The 24,101-nt window shown below is 49.1% G+C and overlaps 1 protein-coding gene across 1 annotated transcript in view; it reads right to left on the bottom strand.

The window, feature by feature from the left end:
* VWF (von Willebrand factor) overlaps window positions 1–24,101 on the bottom strand; it is a 140,999-nt gene that overhangs the window by 5,276 nt on the left and 111,622 nt on the right. Inside the window, exons 39-47 of the mRNA XM_066357550.1 lie at window positions 23,776–23,878; window positions 23,287–23,361; window positions 22,060–22,164; window positions 19,960–20,165; window positions 18,638–18,787; window positions 13,418–13,528; window positions 10,709–10,889; window positions 9,850–9,890; window positions 8,288–8,404 (exon numbers count right to left, since the gene is read on the bottom strand). Coding sequence (XP_066213647.1) covers window positions 8,288–8,404; window positions 9,850–9,890; window positions 10,709–10,889; window positions 13,418–13,528; window positions 18,638–18,787; window positions 19,960–20,165; window positions 22,060–22,164; window positions 23,287–23,361; window positions 23,776–23,878 — 1,089 coding nt within the window. The remainder of the gene's footprint in view (window positions 1–8,287; window positions 8,405–9,849; window positions 9,891–10,708; window positions 10,890–13,417; window positions 13,529–18,637; window positions 18,788–19,959; window positions 20,166–22,059; window positions 22,165–23,286; window positions 23,362–23,775; window positions 23,879–24,101) is intronic.

Below are 24,101 nucleotides of genomic sequence, written 5' to 3' on the forward strand. Positions count from 1 at the left end.
AGCTTATATGAGACTGACTCTCCTGTAGATAACCACTTAAATTATTGACAAGTTATTTAAAACAGTTGTTTAAAGACAGTAGATGGCCAAAACCAGCAGTAAACTGTAAGTTATTTGATCCTTGAAAGGGGTAGCCATAATGGGCAAGAATTATGTTTAGCCTGACCAGGTGGTGGCGCAGTGGATAGAGCATCAGACTGGGATGCGGAGAACCCAGGTTCGAGACCCCAAGGTCGCCAGCTTGAGCGCAGGCTCATCTGGTTTGAGCAAAGCTCACCAGCTTAGACCCAAGGTCGCTGGCTTGAGCAAGGGGTTACTCGGTCTGCTGCAGCCCCATGGTCAAGGCACATATGAGAAAGCAATCAATGAACAACTAAGGTGTCGCAACGAAAAACTAATGATTGATGCTTCTCATCTCTCTCCATTCCTGTCTGTCTGTCCTTATCTATCCCTCTCTCTGACTCTCTGTCTCTGTAAAAAAAAAGAAAAAAAAAAAAGAATCATGTTTAACTGGCTTCTTTCATGAGGATAGTCTACTTGATGCTGGACAGTTGGAACTTGAGCAGAAATTTGTAGTTATCTTTGCCTAAAGAGTTAGAGGACAAGTTTGAAACCCCTAAAACCCCTAGAATATCTGAAAACTGAAGGGGGAACACTTGTAAAAGAGGAAGAAGTCAAAGAAAAAAAGAAGTCCCTTAATCTGCATATAAATTCTCTTCATATCCTTGGTTAATCCTCAGTTAATTAATCCTTGGTTAATTAATATATAATTCATATCCTTGAATTATATATACACAGAGAAGCCTATGCGGAGCCCAGGGGCAAAACAACAGGGAGGAACTGAAAGAGCTGAGCAGAAATCTCAGCTCCCACCCGCCACAGAGGAGCCAGGGTTCACCGTTTGAATCCCACCGAGCTGAAGGGACTAACGAAACACCTCAGGTTTCCACTGACATTTCGAAAGAGCCAGGCTTTAGGATTAAGAACTCTGTTTCAGAACTAAGATATACATCATATAAGACCTATGTCACCTATGGACTAAGAGAAATAATTGAAATAAACCCTCCCTAATGAGTTTAAAATCTAGCCTTCATTGGCTCAAGGTGAATCATCAATAATCTAAGTTAGAAACAAATTTACCATTCATCAAATAGCAGAATTAAGAGTCTCTTCAACCTATCTCCCACCAATGTCTAATACATAGTAAAAACTTTCATGCAAAGGATGGGGAAGGGAGAAGGACCCACATCCAAGACAAAAATTACTTAATAAGAACAGAGACACAAATAACCTTAATATTGCAATCAGCAGGCAGGAACTTGAAAATGACTGTAATAAATATGTTAAAGAGTCAGAGGGAAAATGGATATAATGAGAACAGAGATGGGGAATCTCCAGAGCAACCTGGAAAGTTAAAAAGAAAAAAGGAAACCATAGAACTGAAAACATGGTAACCTAATTTTCAAAAAGAGAGAATTTATTGGATTAGATTAACTGCAGAAAAGAAAGGATCAGTGAATTTTAAAACTGATCAACAAACCTTGTCCAAACTAAAGCACAGAAGAAAAAAATAAAGGTTGGAAAAAACATACGAAGTCCCAATAACCAGCAGAACAGTATCAAGTGGTCTAATATACATGGAATTAGCATTCCATGAAGACAGGAGAAAGAAAATGAAACAAACAAACAAAACAAAATTAAATAATAGTTGAATTTTTTTCCCCAATTTGATCAGAAAAATCAACTCACTGATCCAGGAATCGCCATGAATCCAAAGTAGAAAACATATAAAGAAAGTTACTCAGAAGCATATGCTCAAACTGCTGGAATCCCAAGATGAAGAAAAACTGTTAAAAGCAGCCAATGGGAGGAGATATGGGGGTGCGTACAGGAAAATAAAAATAAAAATGGCAACTACCTTGTCATCAGAAACAATGCCAGCCAGAAGACAATGGAACGATACATTTAAAGTGATAAAATAAAAAACCTTAAACTTGGAATTCTATACTCAGTAAACAAAGGCAAAATAAAGACATTTCAGATAGATGAAGTCTGAGAAATGCAATGTCGTTTGGCTCACACTAAAAGAAATGTTAAAAGAAGTTCTTAATCAAGCTGAAGGGAAATAATATAATGTAGAATTTCAGATATACAGGCAGGAAGAGCACTGGAAATTATAAGTATGTAGGTAAAATATATTTTAAATATATGTATAAAATACAGTTTTTAGTTATTTCCTTAGATTCTATAACAACTTCTTGTTTAAAGCAAAATGATAACAATGTCTTGTGAATTTATCTCTTATGTAGAAGTAAACCACCGCAGCACAAAGCATAGGAAAAAAGAGTACGCTGTACATGAAATGGTATATTATTAAATCAAGGTGGTCTTGATAAGTGAGGAATGCATATTGTAGTCTCTAGAAGAGCCACTGTTATCTCTATATCAAAATACTTTGTTTTCACTTGTGACTTCTTCTTAGATTCACGGATTATTTTTAAGTATTTTATTTAATTTCCAAAAATGGGGTGTTTATAATACCTTGTTTTTACTCATTTCAATTTAATTTAACTGTGGGCATAGATTCCACTCTATATGATTTCAAATATTTGACCTTTATTAACTTTTTTAGGGCTCAGAATTTGGTCAGGATACGTGAAAATTCCCTATGCTTCTGAGAAAATGTTTGCTCTACAGTCTTATCGTTTTCAATAGTGACATAATTTTCCAAATCTTCTATATTCCTACTGATTTTTCCCCCTCCTTACTTGTTCTTTCAGTTGCTGAGAGAAAAACATTAAAATTATCAACAAAAATTGTGGATAAGCCCATTTCTCCCTCTAGTTCTGTTAATTTTTGCTTCCTGTATTAGAAACTCTGTTATCTGATGTATACATAGTTAGGATTCTTGTGTCTTCTTAATGAGTCTCCACTTTTATCATTATGAAATTACCTTCTTTGTTTTCGGTAACATTCCCCATCTTAAAGTCTATCTTGTTTGGTATTACTATGCTCATCTTAACTTTCTTATTCCTAGTATTTGCCTGGGATATCTTTCTCCATCCTTTTATTTTCAACCTGTCTGTCTCTTTAAATTGAAAATACATCTCTTGTAAACAGCATACTAGTTGGGTCTTACTTTTTTATCCAAGTCTGACAATCTCCATTTTTAATTGGGATTTTGTTTTGCCCATTTACATTTAAAGTAATTATCCATATGGTCAGGTTTAAATCTACCATTTTGCTATTCATCTGTTGTCTTCTCTGTTACTTGTTCTATTGTTAATTCTTTTCTGTCTTCTTCTAGTTTGAATCAAGTTTTTGGTGGTTTAGGATTTTATTTTATCTCCTCTATTAGCCTTATAGCTATATTACTTCATGTAACTATTTTAGTGGCTACGCCAGTTCATATGTTTGTCAAACTTCAACAAATTTTATCCTTAATATTGTGCAGTTTATTGAAATTAAACTATATACCTTATTTAAAAATAAATTTTACAATAAAATTTAAAGTAAGACTGTCTATGGCCGTAGTCCCCAAACTACGGCCTGCGGGCCTCATGCGGCCCCCTGAGGCCATTTATCCGGCCCCCACCGCACTTCTGGAAGGGGCACCTCTTTCATTGGTGGTCAGTGAGAGGAGCATAGTTCCCATTGAAATACTGGTCAGTTTGTTGATTTAAATTTACTTGTTCTTTATTTTAAATATTGTATTTGTTCCCGTTTTGTTTTTTTACTTTAAAATTAGATATGTGCAGTGTGCATAGGGATTTGTTCATAGTTTTTTTATAGTCCGGCCCTCCAACGGTCTGAGGGACAGTGAACTGGCCCCCTGTGTAAAAAGCTTGGGGACCCCTGGTCTATGGCTTCCCATTGCATTTAGAATAAAATCTAATCACCTTAGCATGTCCTACAAGGCCGGCCATCAGTGTTTTGTAGTTTTCTGAGCTTGTCTTAAATCACCATCCCCTTCCTCTTGACAATCCAACTCTATGTGTCTCCTAGGACCATAAACACGGCCATCACCTTCTCATCTGGGGGCCTCTGTGTATGCTGTTCCCTCTACCTGGGATGCTCTTCCCCACACCTTGTGGAAAGAGCTTTCCCTCATCCTTTAGTCATCATTTTAGATATCATTTCTCAGAGAGGTCTTTCAAGATATCACACAAACGCACGCATGCACTTTATAACACTTAACACAATTTGAAGTTTTCGTTTGTCTGTTTAGTTCTTTGTTCTCCACCAGAGACATGCAAATTTCAAACTATGTCCATTGTCTAGGCTGTCCATCTTTGTGTCCCCAGCGCCTCTGAGCCTCCATGCCAGCATCCATCCACCAAGGAGGTGAGTTCAGCTATGAACTCTTCCGGAGAGGCTTAAAGCGAGAGGCTTTCGTTTATATCTGCATTGGAAAAAGCAGCAGCTTCCAGACACTGTGATTTCACTGTCTTGCAAAAACACCCCCAAATTTGGAAGACAACACAGGATAACCAACTTTTTTCTTTTGCAAGGGAAGAGTATTTTAAACAATGTTAATAAAATAAAAACCAAAAAGCTGCCATCAGCTGTCTCATCACTGCATTAAAATGGAAGTTCTTTTAACTCTACCCACCACTTCAAAAAGAACAAAAACGTAATCTTGATTGTCTTAAAGAATAAATTTAGTTAAGTGAGAAACTGACACTACTGTCACTCTTTTTCTCATTTTGCCACATTTGCTAATGACCACTTAGAAAGTCCTCCAATGGGGCCCTCTAGCCGTAAGTTTGGAGCCCCAGGCAGACGACCTGGTCCTCTCCACTCCACTCCCTTTCCAGCCCACAAGGGCTGCATGCTCCAAACCAGCAGGAAAGGTCAGGAGTGTGTAAGCTTGCTCAGAATGAATGTAAGCAATTTGCTCCTCCCAAATCAAGCTCCTGAGCTCGACGTGTCTTCAGGGAGTAGGTCATAGAGAAAGCTAGTGAGGACCCAGCTCAGTGTCAGCAGGGCACCTGGGGCTGGGCCACACACTCCTCCCTGCTGGAGTTTGAGGCCCTCGGGTAGGTTTTCATTGCTGAGCTTTCAACTGTGTTCTTAAAAATGCACCTTTCCTGGAGGGTAGGAGACCGAAGTCAGTGGAGGAGGAAGAAAGAGATGTAATAAGCACTCTGAGTGCATGTGAGTGGTTACAGTCAGAAGGAAGTAAATGAGGGCTTAAATCAGATAGAACTTCATGGAGGCGTAGACAAGCATCTTTCAGTGACTGTTACAAGAGACAGGAAATACCCTCTGCTCAGGCCCACGGAGAGGAAACTGGACAAAATCTTCACAGGAGAAGGGAGGGGGTGAGGACAGAGGGAGGAGGGAGCTGCAAAGTGAAGGGACAAGGGCCGTGGGGACAATATCCACACAACAGAGAGGCAGGGGGCACAGGTAAGCCAAAAATAAGGAAAACGAGAGGGTGTTATAGGAGAATAAAGACCAGGAGGAAGAGGAGAAATGGATAGAGGGCAATAGGAGAGGGACAGGGATTTGAGAGCAGTGGTGGGGAAAGAGGGACAGGAGGAGGACAGGGAGCATAGCAGGATCCACTTAAAGGAGTAAATTGGGCCTGACTAGGGGGTGGCACAGTGGACAGAGCATCGGACTGGGATGCAGAGGACCCAGGTTCGAAACCCCAAGGTTGCTGGCTTGAGCAAGGGGTCACTTGCTCTGCTGTAGCCCCCGGTCAAGGCACATATGAGAAAACAATCAATGAAAACTAAGGTGCCGCAATGAGGAATTGATGCTTCTCATTTCTCTCCCTTCCTGCCTGTCTGTCCCTATCTGTCTCCAAAAGAAAAAAGAAAAAAAAAGAGTAAATTGATTTGTCTGCTGCCCTAGAAGTAAAAATGCAGCTGCACCAGGCGACAGGGCCTGTTTGAGCGCTGCTGGGGTTCCCGGCCACTGCAAACAGTGGATGTGTTCCGTACGACACCACCGCACTGACAGTGGAGTGCAGCCCATACACCCCACGCGGCCATGGAGAAGGGCAGGGCGGTGCTGAATGGGCTCTCACCCGAACATCCAATCCCATGGCTCCAAATGTCGTTCTCACTCAATCGGGAGCAGCCACTTCCTCTGCCTGCCCAGCCAGGTCCCCAGCCAGCAGGGAACTGTTCAGGTCTGAACAGCCAGTGATCCTGCTTCCCCTTTCCTGTCTTGCCCCTAAAACTCTGCCTTTCAGGTGTCTCATAGCCCCTTTTGATAGACTGCGTCAGCTACTGAAGTCCCTCCAGTCTTATATGCCCTGCTGTCCCTTTCTAATTCTTGCTTCTGCTACTCTGTTCCCCCTTCCACTTCCTGGAAGGTCCTCCCTCTCCTCTGCATTCAACCCCTTGCCCCTCTGGGGTGCCTTCTCGGGGTCTCATGTCACGGTGACCTCTTGTCCTCATGCTTTTCTTGAGAGTCCATCTGTCAAGCTTGATGTCTACCACCCACCAGCGCAAACCACCTTGTGCTGGGTCCTTTTTTAGGTGTGAGCATTGTCTCCCCTGGGAGGGCACGAAGGACTCACTTCCGTGGGGACACTAACACTTTAGTCTGATGTTCAAGCAGAGCTACCTAAATGTAACTCACCGCAGCCCTGCACACCTGCATGGGCCTCCCTGAGGCCCTTCATTGCAGAGGAGTGTAAAAGGCCACTTAAGGATGCTGAGCTAGAATGGAGGGAATGAGACAGGTTTCGGGGCAAGTTACGAGATAGGTAGAAAGAGGGCTAAACCAAGGGATTCAAGAGGGAGGAGATGAGTATACTACCCTGGGGATATATAATAATATTAGGGAAAGGAAGAATAGTACACAAACCAAAGGGGTCATGTTTAAAAAATATGTATTTAGAACCTCCATCTAGGCTGGATTCTAAAGCTGAATTTCTATGAAAACAGAAATTGTGCCACCTCTGACCACCAGGGGGCGCTGTTAGAGAGCTCGCAAGCTTGCCCTCGAGAAAGCAGGTTATAGCCTCCTCCAGCAGGACGGCGTTGGTGCGGACCTCTCGCTATGCTGATGCTGGTTCAATGGACATCCAAGGTAACCGGGAAGCCACAAACTCCAGACAGCAGTATTTCATTCCATATTCAAGCCCGGTTCTATTCTAAGGGGTTGTTACACACACACACAAACACACACACACACACACACACACACACACCCCTACACCCAGAACCCTAAAACATTAACTATGATTTTTTTTCTAAATAGCAAAACATAGAATTAGTTGGCTTCTTTCTACTTGAGGCAATAATATTCTCTTTAAACCATTCTATCATAAACAGCTGTGTCTACAGCACACACATTTTACCAAGCCCCTATTCTGAGCATGACACTATGCCAAGTGCCATGAAGAACAGAGATGCAGAACACTTTCCTGTCCTCAAAAGCATACAAAGCGCCTGCCCAAGTGTCCCTTGTCTCTGTCCCTAATCCCTCCAGATATCCTCTTCCCCTCTGTGCTCTCCTGTCAGGAAGGTATCCTCTTATGAAGGTCTCCTCCCCAGACCCTTCCCGCTGCCTTGCCAAACTGAAGAGCAAAGCCTTCTCTCTACACCACCTGAAAGAGCTAGCCCGATGTTCTGTGCATCTAGCTCACAAGAAACGCATCTGCCCAACTGCAGCCTCTAACAGAGCCGGGGGCAGTGGGAGGAAGGAGGCCAGGTGCCCCCGCAGCCTTAGGTCCAGCTCTGTGACGTGAGGCTAAGAGTCAAAATGCAAACAGTAAAATGCTGGCTGTCATCCCCCAAACTAGAAATGATGATTTTACCTCAGAACCCACACTCAGGAGGGATTTAGTCATTGTGACCCAGCACACACAGGGTGAAATGTTTTAAATCCCCTAAAAGTCCAATAATAAAAGTACAGGTTTGCTGCACATCTCTTCCAGGAAATAATGTGTAGGGCCTTGCACATAGTAGGTGTCTGATAAATATTTGTTGAATTATTAACCTTTAATGTTTTCAAAAATGGTAGTAATATTTTTTTAAATGTTGTGTGAAAAAATAAAGAATTGTAAATACGGCATCACAAGGCTCGCAAATATTGGGTTTATTTCAAAAACACAAGAAGAAGATGTTCTAAATGTACAGAACTAAATTGTCATTTCTGAGAGATGACACGTGGGTGGGTGGCTCAGACTCTCCATTACAGCTGCCAACTGTTATCCATAATCAGAAAATAACAAAAGCTTTATTAAAAAACCCCAGTGAGGTCCCATGGCTTGGGTCTCACATATTCAGTCCCTCCCCCTAGGTCCCCAGCAGCCCTCTCTTACCAGGGAGCAGGCCTCACAGGTGGTCTTACTGCACTCCAGCTCGAACCCGGAGATGTCCCCCTTCCGCACGGTACAGTGGCAAGTCGTGCACACGTCGACCATCAGGCTCTCCCCCGGCTGGAACCAGAGGCACCATGGTCAGGCCTCCCAGCGCCCGGACCCCGGACTTCCCCAGTCACCTCGTCCCCGTACACTGTCTGCCTCCCACAGCTGCCCTGAGTCATCACCCTGACCCTCTGGCTGCCTCCAATAGCCCACTCCCTTCCCAGCCTTCCCACCTCAAGTGTGGTGATGGTAAAAGTGAGAGCTTTCATGTCAGACAGGAAGCCAGGGCAGTGGAAGTGGTGTTTAGATGGAAACGGGCAAAGTGATTTCAGAGCACTTCTCTGTATAGAGAAGAGATGCTCACATGCCTGGAGAAGGGCATGGAGGTGAGTGCGGACAGGGGCCAGGAGTTTAGTGCGAACAGGGGCCTAGAGGTGAGAGAGGACAGGGGCCTAGAGTTTAGTGCGAACAGGGGCCTAGAGGTGAGAGAGGACAGGGCCCTGGAGTTTAGTGCGAACAGGGGCCTAGAGGTGAGAGAGGACAGGGCCCTGGAGGTGAGTGCGGACAGGGGAGAGGGGGTGAATGAGGACAGGGATCCAGAGGTGAGTGTGGACAGGGGCCAGGAGGTGAGAGGTGACAGGACAGGGATCCAGAGGTGAGTGTGGACAGGGGCCAGGAGGTGAGTGAGGACCGGGGCCAGGAGGTGAGTGAGGACAGGGGCCAGGAGGTGAGTGCAGACAGGGGAGAGGGGGTGAATGAGGACAGGGATCCAGAGGTGAGTGTGGACAGGGGCCAGGAGGTGAGTGAGGACCGGGGCCAGGAGGTGAGTGTGGACAGGGACCCAGAGGTGAGTGAGGACAGGGGCCAGGAGGTGAGTGTGGACAGGGACCCGGAGGTGAGTGCGGACAGGGGCCAGGAGGTGAGTGTGGACAGGGACCCGGAGGTGAGTGAGGACAGGGGCCAGGAGGTGAGTGTGGACAGGGACCTGGAGGTGAGTGAGGACAGGGGCCCGGAGGTGAGTGAGGACAGGGGCCCGGAGGTGAGTGAGGACAGGGGCCCGGAGGTGAGTGAGGACAGGGGTCAGGGGTGAGTGAGGACAGGGGTCAGGAGGTGAGTGTGGACAGGGGTCAGGAGGTGAGTGTGGACAGGGACCCGGAGGTGAGTGTGGACAGGGACCCGGAGGTGAGTGAGGACAGGGGTCAGGAGGTGAGTGTGGACAGGGACCCGGAGGTGAGTGAGGACAGGGGCCCGGAGGTGAGTGAGGACAGGGGTCAGGGGTGAGTGAGGACAGGCGCCAGACGGTGAGTGCAGATAGGGGCCCAGCTCCTAGAGAGTTAGGAAGACCTCCCAGGCTAGGCTCCAGGATGTTGGGAAGCCCTGGAGGCAACAAAGCGTACTGGGGGTCGGTCTCCCAGGTTCCTTTCATTTCTACATCACTCTGCCTGAGGGGCCCACCTCTTCCACAGCACCCCGCCCCTGCCCCCCAGCTAGTCCTGGAAAAGAAGGCAGCAGCTCACCCCAATGATGGTGCCATTGAGCACGCAGGCCTCCACGGGCTCTGGGGGAGAGAGAAGTGCAGGGCGTGAGAGTGCAGAACACACCTGGCACCCCACCCTGCACGCGAACATCCCTCAGGTCCTCCTCTGATCCTGGCCTCTCTCCTACACCCCCCACCCCTCGCCCCCTCCACCGCCAGGCGCTGTGGGGCCACGGTTGACTCACCTCCCCCAGGCCTGGCCAGGAAGGCAGGCTGCCTGCTTCCCAGCACCCAGCCTCAGTAGAAGACCCCTGAGCATCTGGGGGGGACAGCACTTGTTTAAGTAATTCACTCGCAGGGGGTGGGTGGGAGAAGGTTCAGTTTATGAAGAATGAAATTCTTCTCTGCGAACTTGAAGTCACAGGATAGAAATCACACAAAGAACTCAGAGCAGGCGGTACACGGCTGTTTGCTGCTGCTGCCGTCTGTCGGCTGGCGGGGTTAGGAGGTGGTTAGGAGGTGGGAGTTGGAACACCTTCCCCAGCAGAGGCTCTGCGGTGAATGATTACGAAGGTGGTCTCTACAGTCAGAGAGGCGGGGGTCCAGTCCCAGGGCCACAGCGCACTAACGCACGTGAGCCAGGGCTAGGAGTGACTGTCCCCGCCTCGTGCGGTTGTTGTGAAGGTGACGTGAGATGGCAGCATGCGCCACCACTGAGCACAATGATGACCTCAGGAAACTGCTGTATTTCTCTCATCGTATTTGCTTTTGCACAAAAGCATTAGGAACAGAGGGGGAGGTTTGGGTCCTATTTCCCTGAGTTGTTTAACAGCAAAGAATTCAGGAGCCCTTAGTGGGGCAAGAAAACCAGGCTCTCAGGTGGGCCCGGCGTGCCTTACCACAGTGACAGGCGGGGCAGCACTCAGCGGTCTGACAGCTCAGCCGGAAGCCCAGGGGGCAGGAAGGGACGTCCAGCTGGGGGCAGGAGACGTTCCTCTGCTGCACAAACACCTCCTCCTTCACTCGGACGCACTCGTTGATGAGACAGGGGTTCCCTGGGGAGGCCCAGTGAGAGCCGACCTGCAGTTGGAACAGAAGTCGGGGAAGGCTAGGGCCATCGTCCCAGTGGGAGTGCACTGTTCCCTCAGGGAACTGGTTTGGACCCCAGAAGCGTGCCCTGGCTTAACATGTGAGTCCCACCCACAGGGTAAGGGCCCACCGAGGGAGTGAGGCTGGGTCCAAGTCACCCTGACCAGGATCGTAGCTCAGAGACACATGTTCTTCCACAGACATGGCCTTCACCCCTGAGTAAGCACTTCAGGGAAGCTTGGGACGCTCCCTGCCCCACTCAGCACTGGCTGTGAGCTCGGCTCAGAGACTAGGACTGGGGAGCAACAGCGCGGGTTGGCCTAGAGGAGATGAGGAATGAATCTCAACCCGTGGGCAGCCCAGAGATACTTGCCACCCGTACTGGGAGACAGCGAGAGACGGGGTGCTGGTGTCTGACCATGCAGTCCTGCCATCTGTCCCTGAGCTTTGAGGACTATGCGTGGGTGGCCTGACCCCCAGGGGTGGGCTCCAGGAGCAAAGAGCATTGAGCGTGTCCAGAGCGTGACTCAGAAAAGTCAATGTGAAGGTTCTGCCTGGAAGGTGTGTCACCCGAGCGCTGTCTGTGTGTTCCAGATGCATGGAGGTGCCCTCCCCCACCCACCGCTTTGGGCCCTCACCTGCTCCTCTCCGATCCTGCTACCTTCCCCCCCACCCAGGTGAGGATCAGAAAATGCCAGACCCCAACTTCTGACTCACCCTGACCAAACCTTCCTGCTGCAGGCCTGGCCCTAAGCGCCTCCCTCCCTGATGATTTACCTGCTGAGCCTTGGCCAGGGGACCCATCCAGAGGGACACATCTCTACCCACCCCCGCTGGCCACTGACATGTCCCCATCAGCCCCAGCAGAGCCATCGCTGACAGCCAAGTCTTCTAGATAAGACATAGAATTGAACTAGGAACAAGAAACTCGGGTACCCTGTTTTATAGTCACTGATGTGAGTCTGCAGGGAGCCCTGAGACTGGGGGTGCAGGAGGGAGGTGTGCATACCAACCCCCCAGAAGACTTGCTGTCAGCCCCCACCAGTAGCCTTTTACCTGAGCTGGACTCTGGCCTGGGAGGGACCACACCTGCCTGATGGACAGGGAGCAGAACAAACGGGTGGGGAGAAGGGACACAGGGCGGGGAAACCAAAGGTAATTCAGCTCAGAAGGAGGAAGTGGAAACCCGTGAGAAAACCTCAATGCGTCCTTCTGTTATCGCTGGGGAAGAGCAGAGCAATGCCTGGGTAGGAGATGGGCAGGCTTAGGCCAAGAGAGTTAAGCCTTTGCCTTTCTTTTTTTAATTTTTTTTTTTTTTTTTTTTTTTTTTTTTTTGTATTTTTCTGAAGCTGGAAACAGGGAGAGACAGTCAGACAGACTCCCACATGCGCCCGACCGGGATCCACCCGGCACGCCCACCAGGGGGCGATGCTCTGCCCTCCGGGGCGTCTCTCTGTCGTGACCAGAGCCACTCTAGCGCCTGGGACAGAGGCCAAGGAGCCATCCCCAGCGCCCGGGCCATCCACAGCCTTGGCTGTGGGAGGGGAAGAAAGAGACAGAGAGGAAGGAGAGGGGGAAGGGGTGGAGAAGCAGATGGGTGCTTCTCCTGTGTGCCCTGGCCGGGAATTGAACCCGGGACTTCTGCACGCCAGGCCGACGCTCGCCTTTCTTTTTAAACGGAGTGCCTTTGGGTCGTATTGGAAGACACAGAGGGGGAGGCCCATAGGTGGACCTTGCACTCTCCCAGCTCCTGCCTCCTGAGGGTCTGGGACCTCAAACTCCCCACTTCATCCTCAGGAGCCAGAGGGAAAGACTTGTTACCATTCTGGCACCTGGGATCAAATCCCCCAGCAGGAATCTTCTGTGGTTCTGAAGACGGCTTTGCGGGCATCCAGAGGGAGAGCCTGGGCTGCCCGCAGAGCGAGGCTTGGAGGGGGCGGGGCCAGGCGGGAGAAGACCAGTGCAGAGAGGAGGGCTGCCAACAACATGGCACGGTGCTGCCCCAGAGGTGCAGAAATAGCTTGGGGACTTTGGGAACGGAAATACTGCTAGCTTCTCTGGGATGGAAATTCCTTCAATGGAAATCAGTGAAGAGGTCGAAGGGCCCTGCCAGGGTCAAGGCAGCACAGGACAGCACTGGCAGCCTGTGGAGCTGGTGGGGTGACAGGCACACGGCACACAGAGGGGGGTGAGGCCATCCCTACACCGACCACCAGCGGGGCAGGGCTCAGGTTTGCAGATAAACAAGAGAACGTACCCCCGCCCCTGGAGTTCATAGAACTCTTAGGGAGGGAATTAGGCTTCTTCCAGAATCACTGAAATGGGAAGTCTGAGGTAACCATGACTAGTTCCTAAGGGGCACAGTAAGCCCAGCCTACGAAGATGCCTGGATAACCCCAACAGTAGAACTAACCCCCATGGGGAAAGCAAAGGACAGGGGATGGGCTCTGGTTCTGCAGGTGAACCAAGGCCAGCACTAAACCACAGACCGGACCACCCGTCCTGGGGCCCCGACCTACGTCCTTCCAGAACGACTGGGAGTCCCCGCGTGGAGAGCCGATCAGCACCTCACAGGCAGAGGGCAGGCACCTGCCACAGCACTCGCCTTCATGGACGACATAAGTAAAGCTCTGAAGAAACACAAAGAAGGAGAGTGAGGTCAGGCCAGCAGAGACACGGGTGCTCATCCGCTCCTGGGTGCGCTGACCCCTGGGTGTTGCCAGGAGACAACTGTACTGAACGTTCACATCTCTGTCATCCACCAGCCTCAAAATCATGCTAAGAAGTGGCTAGGAAGCATCAACCACTGAGTTGCTAAGTCTGCAATCTTCCACTTTGAGACCAAGATCCAGTTCATGAAAGTACGAAACACAGCCCCGAGTTTACTCAGCAGTAGCTACCTGACCTGATCTTTTTTTTTTTTTTTTTTTTTTTTTTTCATTTTTCTGAAGCTGGAAACAGGGAGAGACAGTCAGACAGACTCCCGCATGCGCCTGACCGGGATCCACCCGGCACGCCCACCAGGGGGCTACGCTCTGCCCAGCAGGGGGCGATACTCTGCCCATCCTGGGCGTTGCCATGTTGCGACCAGAGCCACTCTAGCGCCTGAGGCAGAGGCCACAGAGCCATCCCCAGCGCCTGGGGCCATCTTTGCTCCAATGGAGCCTCGGCTTCGGGAGGGGAAGAGAGAGACAGAGAGGAAAGCGCGGCAGAGGGGTGGAGAAGCAAATGGGCACTTCTCCTGTGTGCCCTGGCTGGGAATCGAACCCGGGTCCTCCGCACACTAGGCCGACGCTCTACCACTGAGCCAACCGGCCAGGGCCTGACCTGATCTTCACTACGGCCAAGTCTAGGGAACCCCACTGACTAGGGAAGAATATTCAAGACGCCAGGATCCAGTCTCTGCTCTAACAGCACGCACTCCCAATACCAGGTGAATACCTTGATCTCAAGACCTCTCACCAATGTGCAGACTGAAGTTTCCCCAGGTGGTTACTGGATGTAGTTTATAGGGCACCACAAGGTGACACAGAGACAAAGACTAACCTTCCCCAGAATGCCCGCCAGGGAGACCAGCATCCTGAAAGTCTGCCAGCCCCTATTGCCTCTCCAATCTGTCCAAAGCCTTAGGAATTTGGACTGAAACTCTCCACTGAAAACTCTGAAACAATGTATGAAGAATAAGAAAAACATGGATACGTATGGTTGTCCCAAGAGCCCAGGGGAGAAACTCTAGGACTGGGTTTTATCTTGAAGCTCTGTCCCTAAAAGAGAAGGCATTCTTGCAGCTGTTCCGGATGGGTGAGGAGGCCAAGCCTGCTCGGCCCACTCCCACGCAGGGCTGTCAGAGGATGCGCACAACATATGTTGTCAGTCCTGCTGCTACCTCTCTCTAGGGCAGCGGTTCTCAACCTGTGGGTCGCGACCCCGGCGGGGTCGAATGACCAAAACACAGGGGTCGCCTAAAGCCATCGGAAAATACATATTTATTATACAATACATTTTTAAATAAAATATGTATTTCCGATGGCTTTAGGCGACCCCTGTGTTTTGGTCGTTCGACCCCCGCCGGGGTCGCGACCCACAGGTTGAGAACCGCTGCTCTAGGGGGATGCAAGCACTTCAGAGACTTGGCTCAACTTCATACCATCCTCATGGGACCTACTTGCATCCTGACCCATGTCACAGAGGTGCCCGGTGAGTTGTCCCCAGTTTTTATCATATGAGACCTCTAGTCATTTATTGTGCATTGATGATATACTAGGTACTGTGGAGAAGCCCACAAATTAGGATGATACAATCTAGACAGCTTCCACTGCAAGACAGAATACACAAGCTGCCATAAACAACTCAGGGAGCACAACAGAGGGTCACGCTGTCTTCAGGGACCCAGCAACGCCCTTGCATACCTCTCTAAGAGCGCCGAGGGACCTGGCCAGTGTGGTCTCCGTGTTCTCCGCTGCCTCCCAATGTGGGAAACACACTGTCGATACTACGGGGGACTACCGGCGCAGATGCCTTGTTCCCCGGGCCCCACCAACTTCTCCTGCTCAGGCCCTCCCAGCCTCCAAATTTCCTGGCTACCATCTTTCTAGGATGCTCCTCCCTCTCCAGCACCCCATCTTCCTGCTGTACAACCAGGGTTCCTCTGATGTTTTCTTTTCTTCTCTTTCTTTTCCCTACCCCTCCAAATCCTCTACCTTATATCTCTTCAGAATATACATCTCAGACCCTTCTCCTTACTCTCTTCTCCATTCGGTTTTCATTGGTTTCCCAGTTAAGAATGGAAAGAAGCAGGTCTAATATCCACCCAGTCTGAAGACACACGCCAATGAAGAGTAAATTCCTAACAGGGTGAGCAGCACAACCCTTTACGCACAGTTGGCATCACTGGAATGGTGTGAGAGGCGTGGAGCACTGGTCCCTTGTCTCCTCGCTGGACCAGACTGGCCCTTAAGATGCCAGTGATGCCGGTGATGGCCTCACAGGAGGGGCCCTGCGCTAGGGGTCAGGCCACCCCATGTCCACTGGCTTCACATGAGCTGCAGCCTGCGGCCACCTCCACTCCCTGTGCACGTCCTCTGCTTTCTATTTGGTAAGTGGGGAGAATAGCTTTGCCTCTTCTTCCTTTGGGAGGAGTATTGTGAGGAGGAATAAAATATAATGTGCTACATTCGGTTCCTCGAACAAAGTTCCTGATGCCATGATTTAGTCTAAAAGTGAGGAATCCGGTGGTCATAAGCCTTCAGAGAAAAGCTCCTTCGAAGTTTACACAAAGGAGAGTTCCTCTTGCTGTCAACCTGGAAGCAAGGCCATCGGCATGTCAGCACGCCCATAACATTCTCGGGGAAGCCAGCAGTAACCTTTGCTTGCTTTCCTAATTGTTCTGACATGAACGGTAGAGAACTGCGCGAGTGGCTGGGCAAAGAGTATTTCTGCAGACTGTGGCTTCAGAAAGAATCACAGTGTGACGGCAGTTAACATTTTTGTTTGTTTGTTTTATTCTTATCACAATCTAGACAACAAGTGAATTCAGGTAAGTGAGCCCAAACGCCTCTGCAGTCAGACCAGAGCTGATACTCTCCTCTTGGAAGAATGAGTCTGAAACAACTGCAATTCACTGAAGCTCCTATATCAACTCAAGGCGTCGTGCAGACCAAAGCCCAGCCTCCCATAGCCCTTCAGCTTTAACTAAACCACATGGCCTCCTCCTTCCCAGAAGGTGTGAACATCCAGTCTTTAAGACAAGTCACCCAGTTCCCCAGAGCAATCATGTATGGTCAAGAGTTCTCCATATGTCACCTCCTCCACTCATTCACCTGACCTCGGTACCCGTTTTCTTTTTGAAATTGCCTCCAGCACCACAGCCTCTAGGCGGCCAAGTTTCTACAAGATGACCTACATCCTCCCCAGCAGCTGACTCGACTAGACTGGGGACTGGACAGAGGATCCAATCCATGGGATGAACTAAGCCCATCAACTTTCTTCTAGAGAAGTTAACCTATTAAACACAAAGAAGGAACAAGTCACACTGGACAGAAATGATCCTGGATCTGAAAAGTCATGTTGACTTGAAGCCAGATTCGATAAAGCCATGTGCTAATAAAATACATGAGCAAGGAGGGCTTCCTCCCAGAGGAAGCTGACCTGTGGTGAGGAGCTGGAGCAGGTGGGCAGAAAGGAGCAGAGATGGGGGCTCATGGGACAAACAGAGCAATGTGGTATGGCCACTTATACATCCTGTACTTCATTCCTGAGAGTTTTATTTTAGTAGCTTGAGTAGATTCTGTTCCTTGTCATCAAAACTCCCTACTGAAACACAAAATACATTGGGTGCCAGTTTTATAAAAATGACCTCTAAACTGCACTTGTTTTGCTTGTTGGAAGTTATTCCCATTGCTTCTCATGGTCTATGGGAGGAGACGGAGACCAACAGGTTTCCAAAACTTAGCATTCCCAGAAGACACATCTGGAATACCATAGCACCATCCTCTCTCAAAGTTGCCTAGCAACTCTGCTCCTCCTCAGTACCATCATCACAGATAGAGCAGCAGGTGAGTTGCACAGACTGCCTATTCCTGGATTTATTCATAGGCACTCCCTTCCACCATCAAACCATACATTTCCAAAATGGCAGCAAGAGCACTATCTTCCCTCTGTTTCTTTATTCTTTCCTTTTCTTTTTATAGGTGAGAGGAAGGTACAGTGAGGCAGACTCCCGCATGTGTCCTAACTGGGATCCATCCAGTAAACCCATCTGGGGCTGATGCTTGAGTACCAAGCCATTTTTAGCACTTGAGGCTGATACACTCCAACAGAGCTATCCTCAGCACCTGGGGCCAATGCTCAAACCAATTGTGCCACTGGCTGCAGGAGGAGAAGAGAGAGAGAAGCCCGGGGCAGGGGAGGTGATGGTCACTTCTTCCGTGTGCCCTGACTGGGAACTGAACCCAGGACATCCATATGCCAGGCTGATGCTCTATCCACTGAGCCACCAGCCAGGGCCCCCTTCTATTAACATCTACAAAAGCGACTATAAACATATGTTGTTCTTGTCTTATCATTTTTACTGATAATACTGCAGTAATAGTAATAGCATTAAACAAGCAAACAGAATTTGACTCCCAATTCTCCCTGCTCATGATTGCTTCATTTTTCTAGGATCTTATTAGTCTTAAATGTGCAAGAACAGAGTTCTCCAGAGCACAGTGGAACTTTAAGGGTAGGCTACAACAAGAAGAATTTAAAACTAAATTGAAGAACAGTAATCATATTTTCTGTACCTCAAATTAGAAAGTGTCTGAAAAATCACCAGTCTATGTGAAAACTTTACAGGACAGTAAACCTGGGACAATCTCGGAAAATTCAGACCATATGTCTGTTGTAAGGATAGTCAAAGGTGACGTCTGAAGTAGGAAGAGACGGGGGAAAAATCAAGTCCTCTTTTCCAGGCATTTAATTTATATCTCTGCTCAAACCAACTCCATAGCCTTCTGAACTCAAGACCATACAACAGGCATGCCTACTGGTCAAGGGCGGGCCAAGGGCTGAATCACAGACGGATGACACAGCAATCCTTTCTTCACACTTCTTTCTTTTCCCCCACCCCACCCCCCACCTTCACCCTCGTCCTGGTCTTGAGCTTACTAAAGGGGCGTTTTTGCCTCCTCCCGGTGTCCTCTCCCCTACTTCCATACCTGACTGCTCCACATGCTGCCTGGCATCTCTGTGCTCCTTACCGGCTGGCAGCTCTCATCACAGGGTTTCTGAGAGCACTGGGCCACACGCAGACCCATCACAGCATCTTCGAAGTCGGTACAGGTGCACACGTTGCAGCCCTCCTCCCAGAACTGGCCAATAGGGTAAACAGTGCCTCGGTGGACGCACACCTGTAGAAGTAAGGTTTCTGTGAGTGAACTCATTTCATTCATTTAAACAAGTGGTTAGAAAGTATCTTCCTATGTGTTGAAAGTCGCTCTAGGTTGCTCTGAGACTACGGCAATAAGTAAAAACCAACACGGTCTCTGCCCACATGCAGAGATGCTTATAAACTGGATTTTAACAAGCATGAAATCTAAACCTGCTCTTGTTTCTCCAGAATCTGAGAACTCAGAAACCTCAAGCTGGAAGAGAATCCAGAAGGGACCAGCGGTCTAGAGCATTCCCAGCAAATGAAATAAATGTCTGCTCTAGCCCCGCTAGGCTCCAGGGAAAGGAAACTGCTTCTCTTTGGCACTCATGACAGGACTCATCCTCCATAATCCAGTAGCTGCCACTCTGCTCAGGCCTTCCTGCTGCAACTCTGGGTCATTTCAAGTTCTGCCAATTAAGTCTTTCAGGCAGTTCTTCTTGGTGGAGCTCTCCCCTATGGCTGCCAAGTGCATTTAATATCTGTACCATGCGTTGATACTTTGTTGTATTCAGTTTGTAAGCTGTTATATATACTAGCAAGACCATACATTGACTACTCCTTACATTTCTCCCATATCTTCTAACACAGTACCAATTCTGGTAGAACATAGTAGTTGCTTGGTAAATTTTGGATGGATGGGAGGGAGGGAGGGAGAGAGGGAAGAAGGAAGTAAGGAATGAAAGAAAGAAAGGAAGGGAGAAAAGAATGGAGGAAGGGATGGAGGGAGGGAGGGAGGGAGGAAGGAAGGGAGGGAGGAAGAAGGAAGGAAGGAAGGAAAAGTGGACAGATGGATGGATGGCTAAGTGGCTGGATGAACTGATAGCAATTAACAAATGAGTAAACTATTAAGTAAACTTTAAGTACTTTCTACAATCATATTATTTCCTTTGCTAACCTATAAATAATCAATAGTCTCTTTAAAGGCCAGACCATGTCATACACCTTGTTCGTGACCTCAGCGCCTAGCCGTACTGAGTACACAGTACGTCTATAAATACCTCCTGAGTAACTAAATTTCCATTAGGCTGAGACTGAATGCTGACTGCTCACCCACCCGGCCATAGAGCACTCATTTTGGACAGAAAGGCAAATCTTCCACGAGGCACAGATGTTTGGCTGTCATCCCAGCCAAGGCTAAGCAGCCCCTACCTTGTCGGGAAGGCAGGTAGTCGTGGTACAGCCACAGTCATTGGTGACGGCCGAGGGCAGGTACCCCAGAGGGCAGCTCACCGTGGAGTTGACACAGTTGCAGGCACACTCATACTCATCACAGCAGCGGGTCTTCCGAAGGGTCGGTGTCCGGTGTGGGGGGCAGGAGGGTGGGGACTCCCTTTCACACTCCTCCTTCCTGCAGGCTGAGGAGCAGCACAAGGTGATACCCTAGTCCTGCCACACTGAGCACTGAAATCAGCTAGAGGTTGTAAGTAGTCCGCTACTAAAAAGGGACCCAGGAAACTCTATCAACTCTATCTAGACCCAGAATATTAAATCAGAAATGCATATGAGCCCAGTTCAGGAGCTGTGGGGTAGTCAATTGCCCCCAAAAGAACTTAGTCTTCAGAAAAATAAGAACATTAATCAAAAGGAGAAATATGAAGCTAGGAATTTCAGTGGAGAAGCAAAAAGGCTGTTCGGTCCCTGCTCTAACACCTTCCCGTGCACATCTGTAAAAGGAAGAGCCCTTCCAGCTGCTGATTCTCAGAGATGGCAGATGTAGAATCTCTAAGACCCAGAGAGGCCTGGGCACAGCATGACCTAGTAAGCATTTTTATATATTGGTAGCTTATGTGATCCTGTCCCCGCCTCAGTCGCTAGGACAATACCCTACAGATTGAGGTCCTCTAACAAGTTTAATGAGGAAATGATGGCAATCGGTCAAATGCACAATGTCTTTTTATAAATGCCAGATTCCAGCCTGCATCCTTTGCTTATTCTCAACCTCCTTCAGATACAAGGGGTTCTCCTCTCTCCCTTGAGGTCGTACATCTAGGAACTCAAGAGAGATTCTAAATCAGCAGGACAAGGACCCGACTTAAAGTGGGTATCCTGAGTAGCTGGGTACAGAATTCAGGTTCTTGACACGTTCTTACTTTAGTCCAACCCTATGCCTTAGTACAGGGGTCCCCAAGCTTTTTACACAGGGGGCCAGTTCACTGTCCCTCAGACCGTTGGAGGGCCGGACTATAAAAAGAACTATGAACAAATCCCTATGCACACTGCATATATCTTATTTTAAAGTAAAAAAACAAAACGGGAACAAATACAATATTTAAAATAAAGAACAAGTAAATTTAAATCAACAAACTGACCAATATTTCAATGGGAACTATGCTCCTCTCACTGACCACCAATGAAAGAGGTGCCCTTCCAGAAGTGCGGCGGGGGCCGGATAAATGGCCTCAGGGGGCCGCATGTGGCCCGCGGGCCGTAGTTTGGGGACCCCTGCCTTAGTACAACCCTATTATAATATTGAGTGATTAAAGCTATACACTTACAAAGGGAGGAAGGATCTATAAATTTGTTTGGGAATAATATCCAGTGATGGAGACCAAGGAAACATTGTCTGCCCTCAGTGGTATATGGAAGGATGGGAGTAAGTAAAGATTAGATCTGGAGACTTCTTCACCTCAGATCTACCTGCTTCAAAACAGAGCCCAAGAGAGGCGTGCCTGTGGCTGTGCTCACACTCAGCACACCTTCAGCAGGACTCAATCCAGCTGTGACCTTTTTTTTTATTATTATTATTATTTTTTTTTTTTTTACTTAAGTGAGAGGAGGGGAGATAGAGAGACAGACTCCTACATGCGCCCTGACCAGGATCCACCCAGCAACACTCATCTGGGGCTGAGGCTGTGTCCATCTGGGGCCATACTCTCAAGCGAGCTATTTTTAGCACCTGAGGTGGAGGCTCCATGGAGCTATCCTCAGTGCCCAAGGCCAGCATGCTCAAATCAATCAAGCTATGGCTGCAGGGGAGGGGGGGGGAGAAAGGGAGAGAAGGGGGAGTGAAGGAGAAATAGACGGTTGCTTCTCCTGTGTGCCTTGACCAGAAATTGATCCCAGGACTTCCACATGCAGGGTCGATGCTCTATCACTGCGCCAACCAGCTAGGGTCAATCCACCTGTGACCTTAGCCGCTCTGCTTCAGACACACCCCAACCCCTGATTCAGCTAACTAGAATAAAGGACCCCAGCCCCAGGCCAAGGAGGAGTGGCTGCCCCACCCCTCCTCATCCACAGAAGCTTTACCACAGGTGAAGTTGGGTCTGCACTCGCCAGGATTGATCAGGGTTGGCTGGAGGCCATCTTCACAGTGAGGCACCGGGGGCAGATCACAGCTCACTGGGTCACACACTAAGGGGCCGGAAAAAAAGACAACCCCTCAGAGTTCATCAAGATTACTCTTATATTACCTGTGAGTGGCACCCTACACTCCCATCACTCCTGTTCATGCAGACTTCTGTTTCTGGTAGATGGTGATAATGAGATAGAGGTACAGACTCAGATAGAGGTAGAGGTGGAGGGGGAGATAAATGATAGGTAGGCAGATAGATAGATAGATAGAGAGATAGATAGATAGATATATCAATGATGGATCTGGTTCATATGATAAGCTCACATTAATTATCACTGTCATTTTCTAGGACTTCCAGATCACAACCAGGTCACCTGAATCCTCTTCTAGACCTCAGTTTTATCTTCTGCACGAGGGGAACTCTATGTCACAGAGTCCGTCTAAGGACGTCATGAAACTATGCAGGCAGCGTGCCTGGCACATTGTAGAGCTTAATAACGTCTACAAAATGAGGGGCTTGAACTAAACAGTCCCTCCAGCCCCCCTCCACCACCCACAGGACTTCTATTTGTCTCTGATAAGTTTCATCAGCATAAATAAATTGCTTAGAATACTTCATTCTTTTTTAGATCGTTAGACTGTCCTTCGATCAATTTGCTCTCCCTCTAAGATCTGCATCACTGCAGATTTCACAAGTCTTTGCTTTCTGTCTTCCTCCATACGATTAATAAACACACAGGACAAGACAGGGGTGGGGCATCCTGACAGATTTCATGATCTCACTGTTGAGTCCATTATTTACTATGCAGTCTGCGAGCCAATAGGAAACCCTTCGCAGATAACTTGCTGAAATCCAGATGCCCTGTGAGTGGCCTCCTCTCTCTCTAGTAGCCTCAGAAAAGAAAAGGGGTTACTTTGCCATAACCTTCTCTTCGCCGAGTTTCTGTGCCCTCGCTCCCACCAGTGATTACCTCATTCTTTTTTTGAACGCTTTCAAATCTGACATTTAACAATTCCATGCAGATTTAGGAAGCAAACCCTATTTTCTAGAGGTTACTCTTTCCATTCTTTGGAAAATCCAGTCAGCCCTCCCCCAGCTCCCAGCGCACAACCTGTGCCTGAGGGGGCGGGGCCCTGAGGAGGGGGCGGGGCCTGGGGAGTGCCCGGGGCGGGGCACATACCGCACTGGTACTCCGGGCAGCACTGGTCCGCGCTCTGGCGCAAGTGGGCCACTTCGCACGGGCCACACGTGGGCGCTGGAGAAGAAAGCCACAGGAGTCAGAGAACGAAATGGTGTCTGAGATGCAGCAGGATTTTAAATGTTGCAGACTCGTCCACTGAACCCAGTCGAGGCCCCTTCACGGGAGGCTGTGAGGTATCAGGCTGCAGAACCATTGGTGAGTAAGTCTCCCCCGTGTGTCCTGTTGACCCCTTGCACGTGCCCTCCGGGAGACTCTGAGTCTGGGGCGCAAGGCGGGACCGAGGGTGAACCTCTGAGAGCAGCTGCTCCAGGTGCAGAACAGCGGGGACCCCAGGTCAGCCAGGCCAGGAAGGGCAGGCAGGCCTGGGACACGCAGCAGGGCCAAGGGGACCCACGCTCGGGTCTGGGGGCTACAGGGCCGGGAGGGGGCCTTTCTTCCTCCGGGAGCCCTAGGGAAGGATGGCCTCACCTCTGGCCGTGGGGCAGGGATGCGATGTGCAGTTGACCTTCCGCCCACTGAGGCACGTGCAGATTTGGCAGGGCTGCTGGTCCGGGACCCAGGTTTCTAGGAACTGAGGGAGCACGAGGTTCAGGAGGGGCCCAAGACGCGAGGGCAGAAAGCCCTGGAGTCCGTGGGAGTCAGCTTCCCCAGCGCGAGGCTGGCCCGCCCCCGAGGCACGCCTCTGTCAGGGACGCACAGAACTGCCCACACTGCAAGGGGATGTCGGTGCTGAGAAGGAAGGTGCTGGAGGAGCCGGGGGGAGCCCAGAAAGGCAGCCCGTCCTACTTTGTTAA

Source organism: Saccopteryx leptura, chromosome 1, assembly GCF_036850995.1.
Source record: "Saccopteryx leptura isolate mSacLep1 chromosome 1, mSacLep1_pri_phased_curated, whole genome shotgun sequence".
Taxonomy (NCBI): Eukaryota; Metazoa; Chordata; class Mammalia; order Chiroptera; family Emballonuridae; genus Saccopteryx; species Saccopteryx leptura.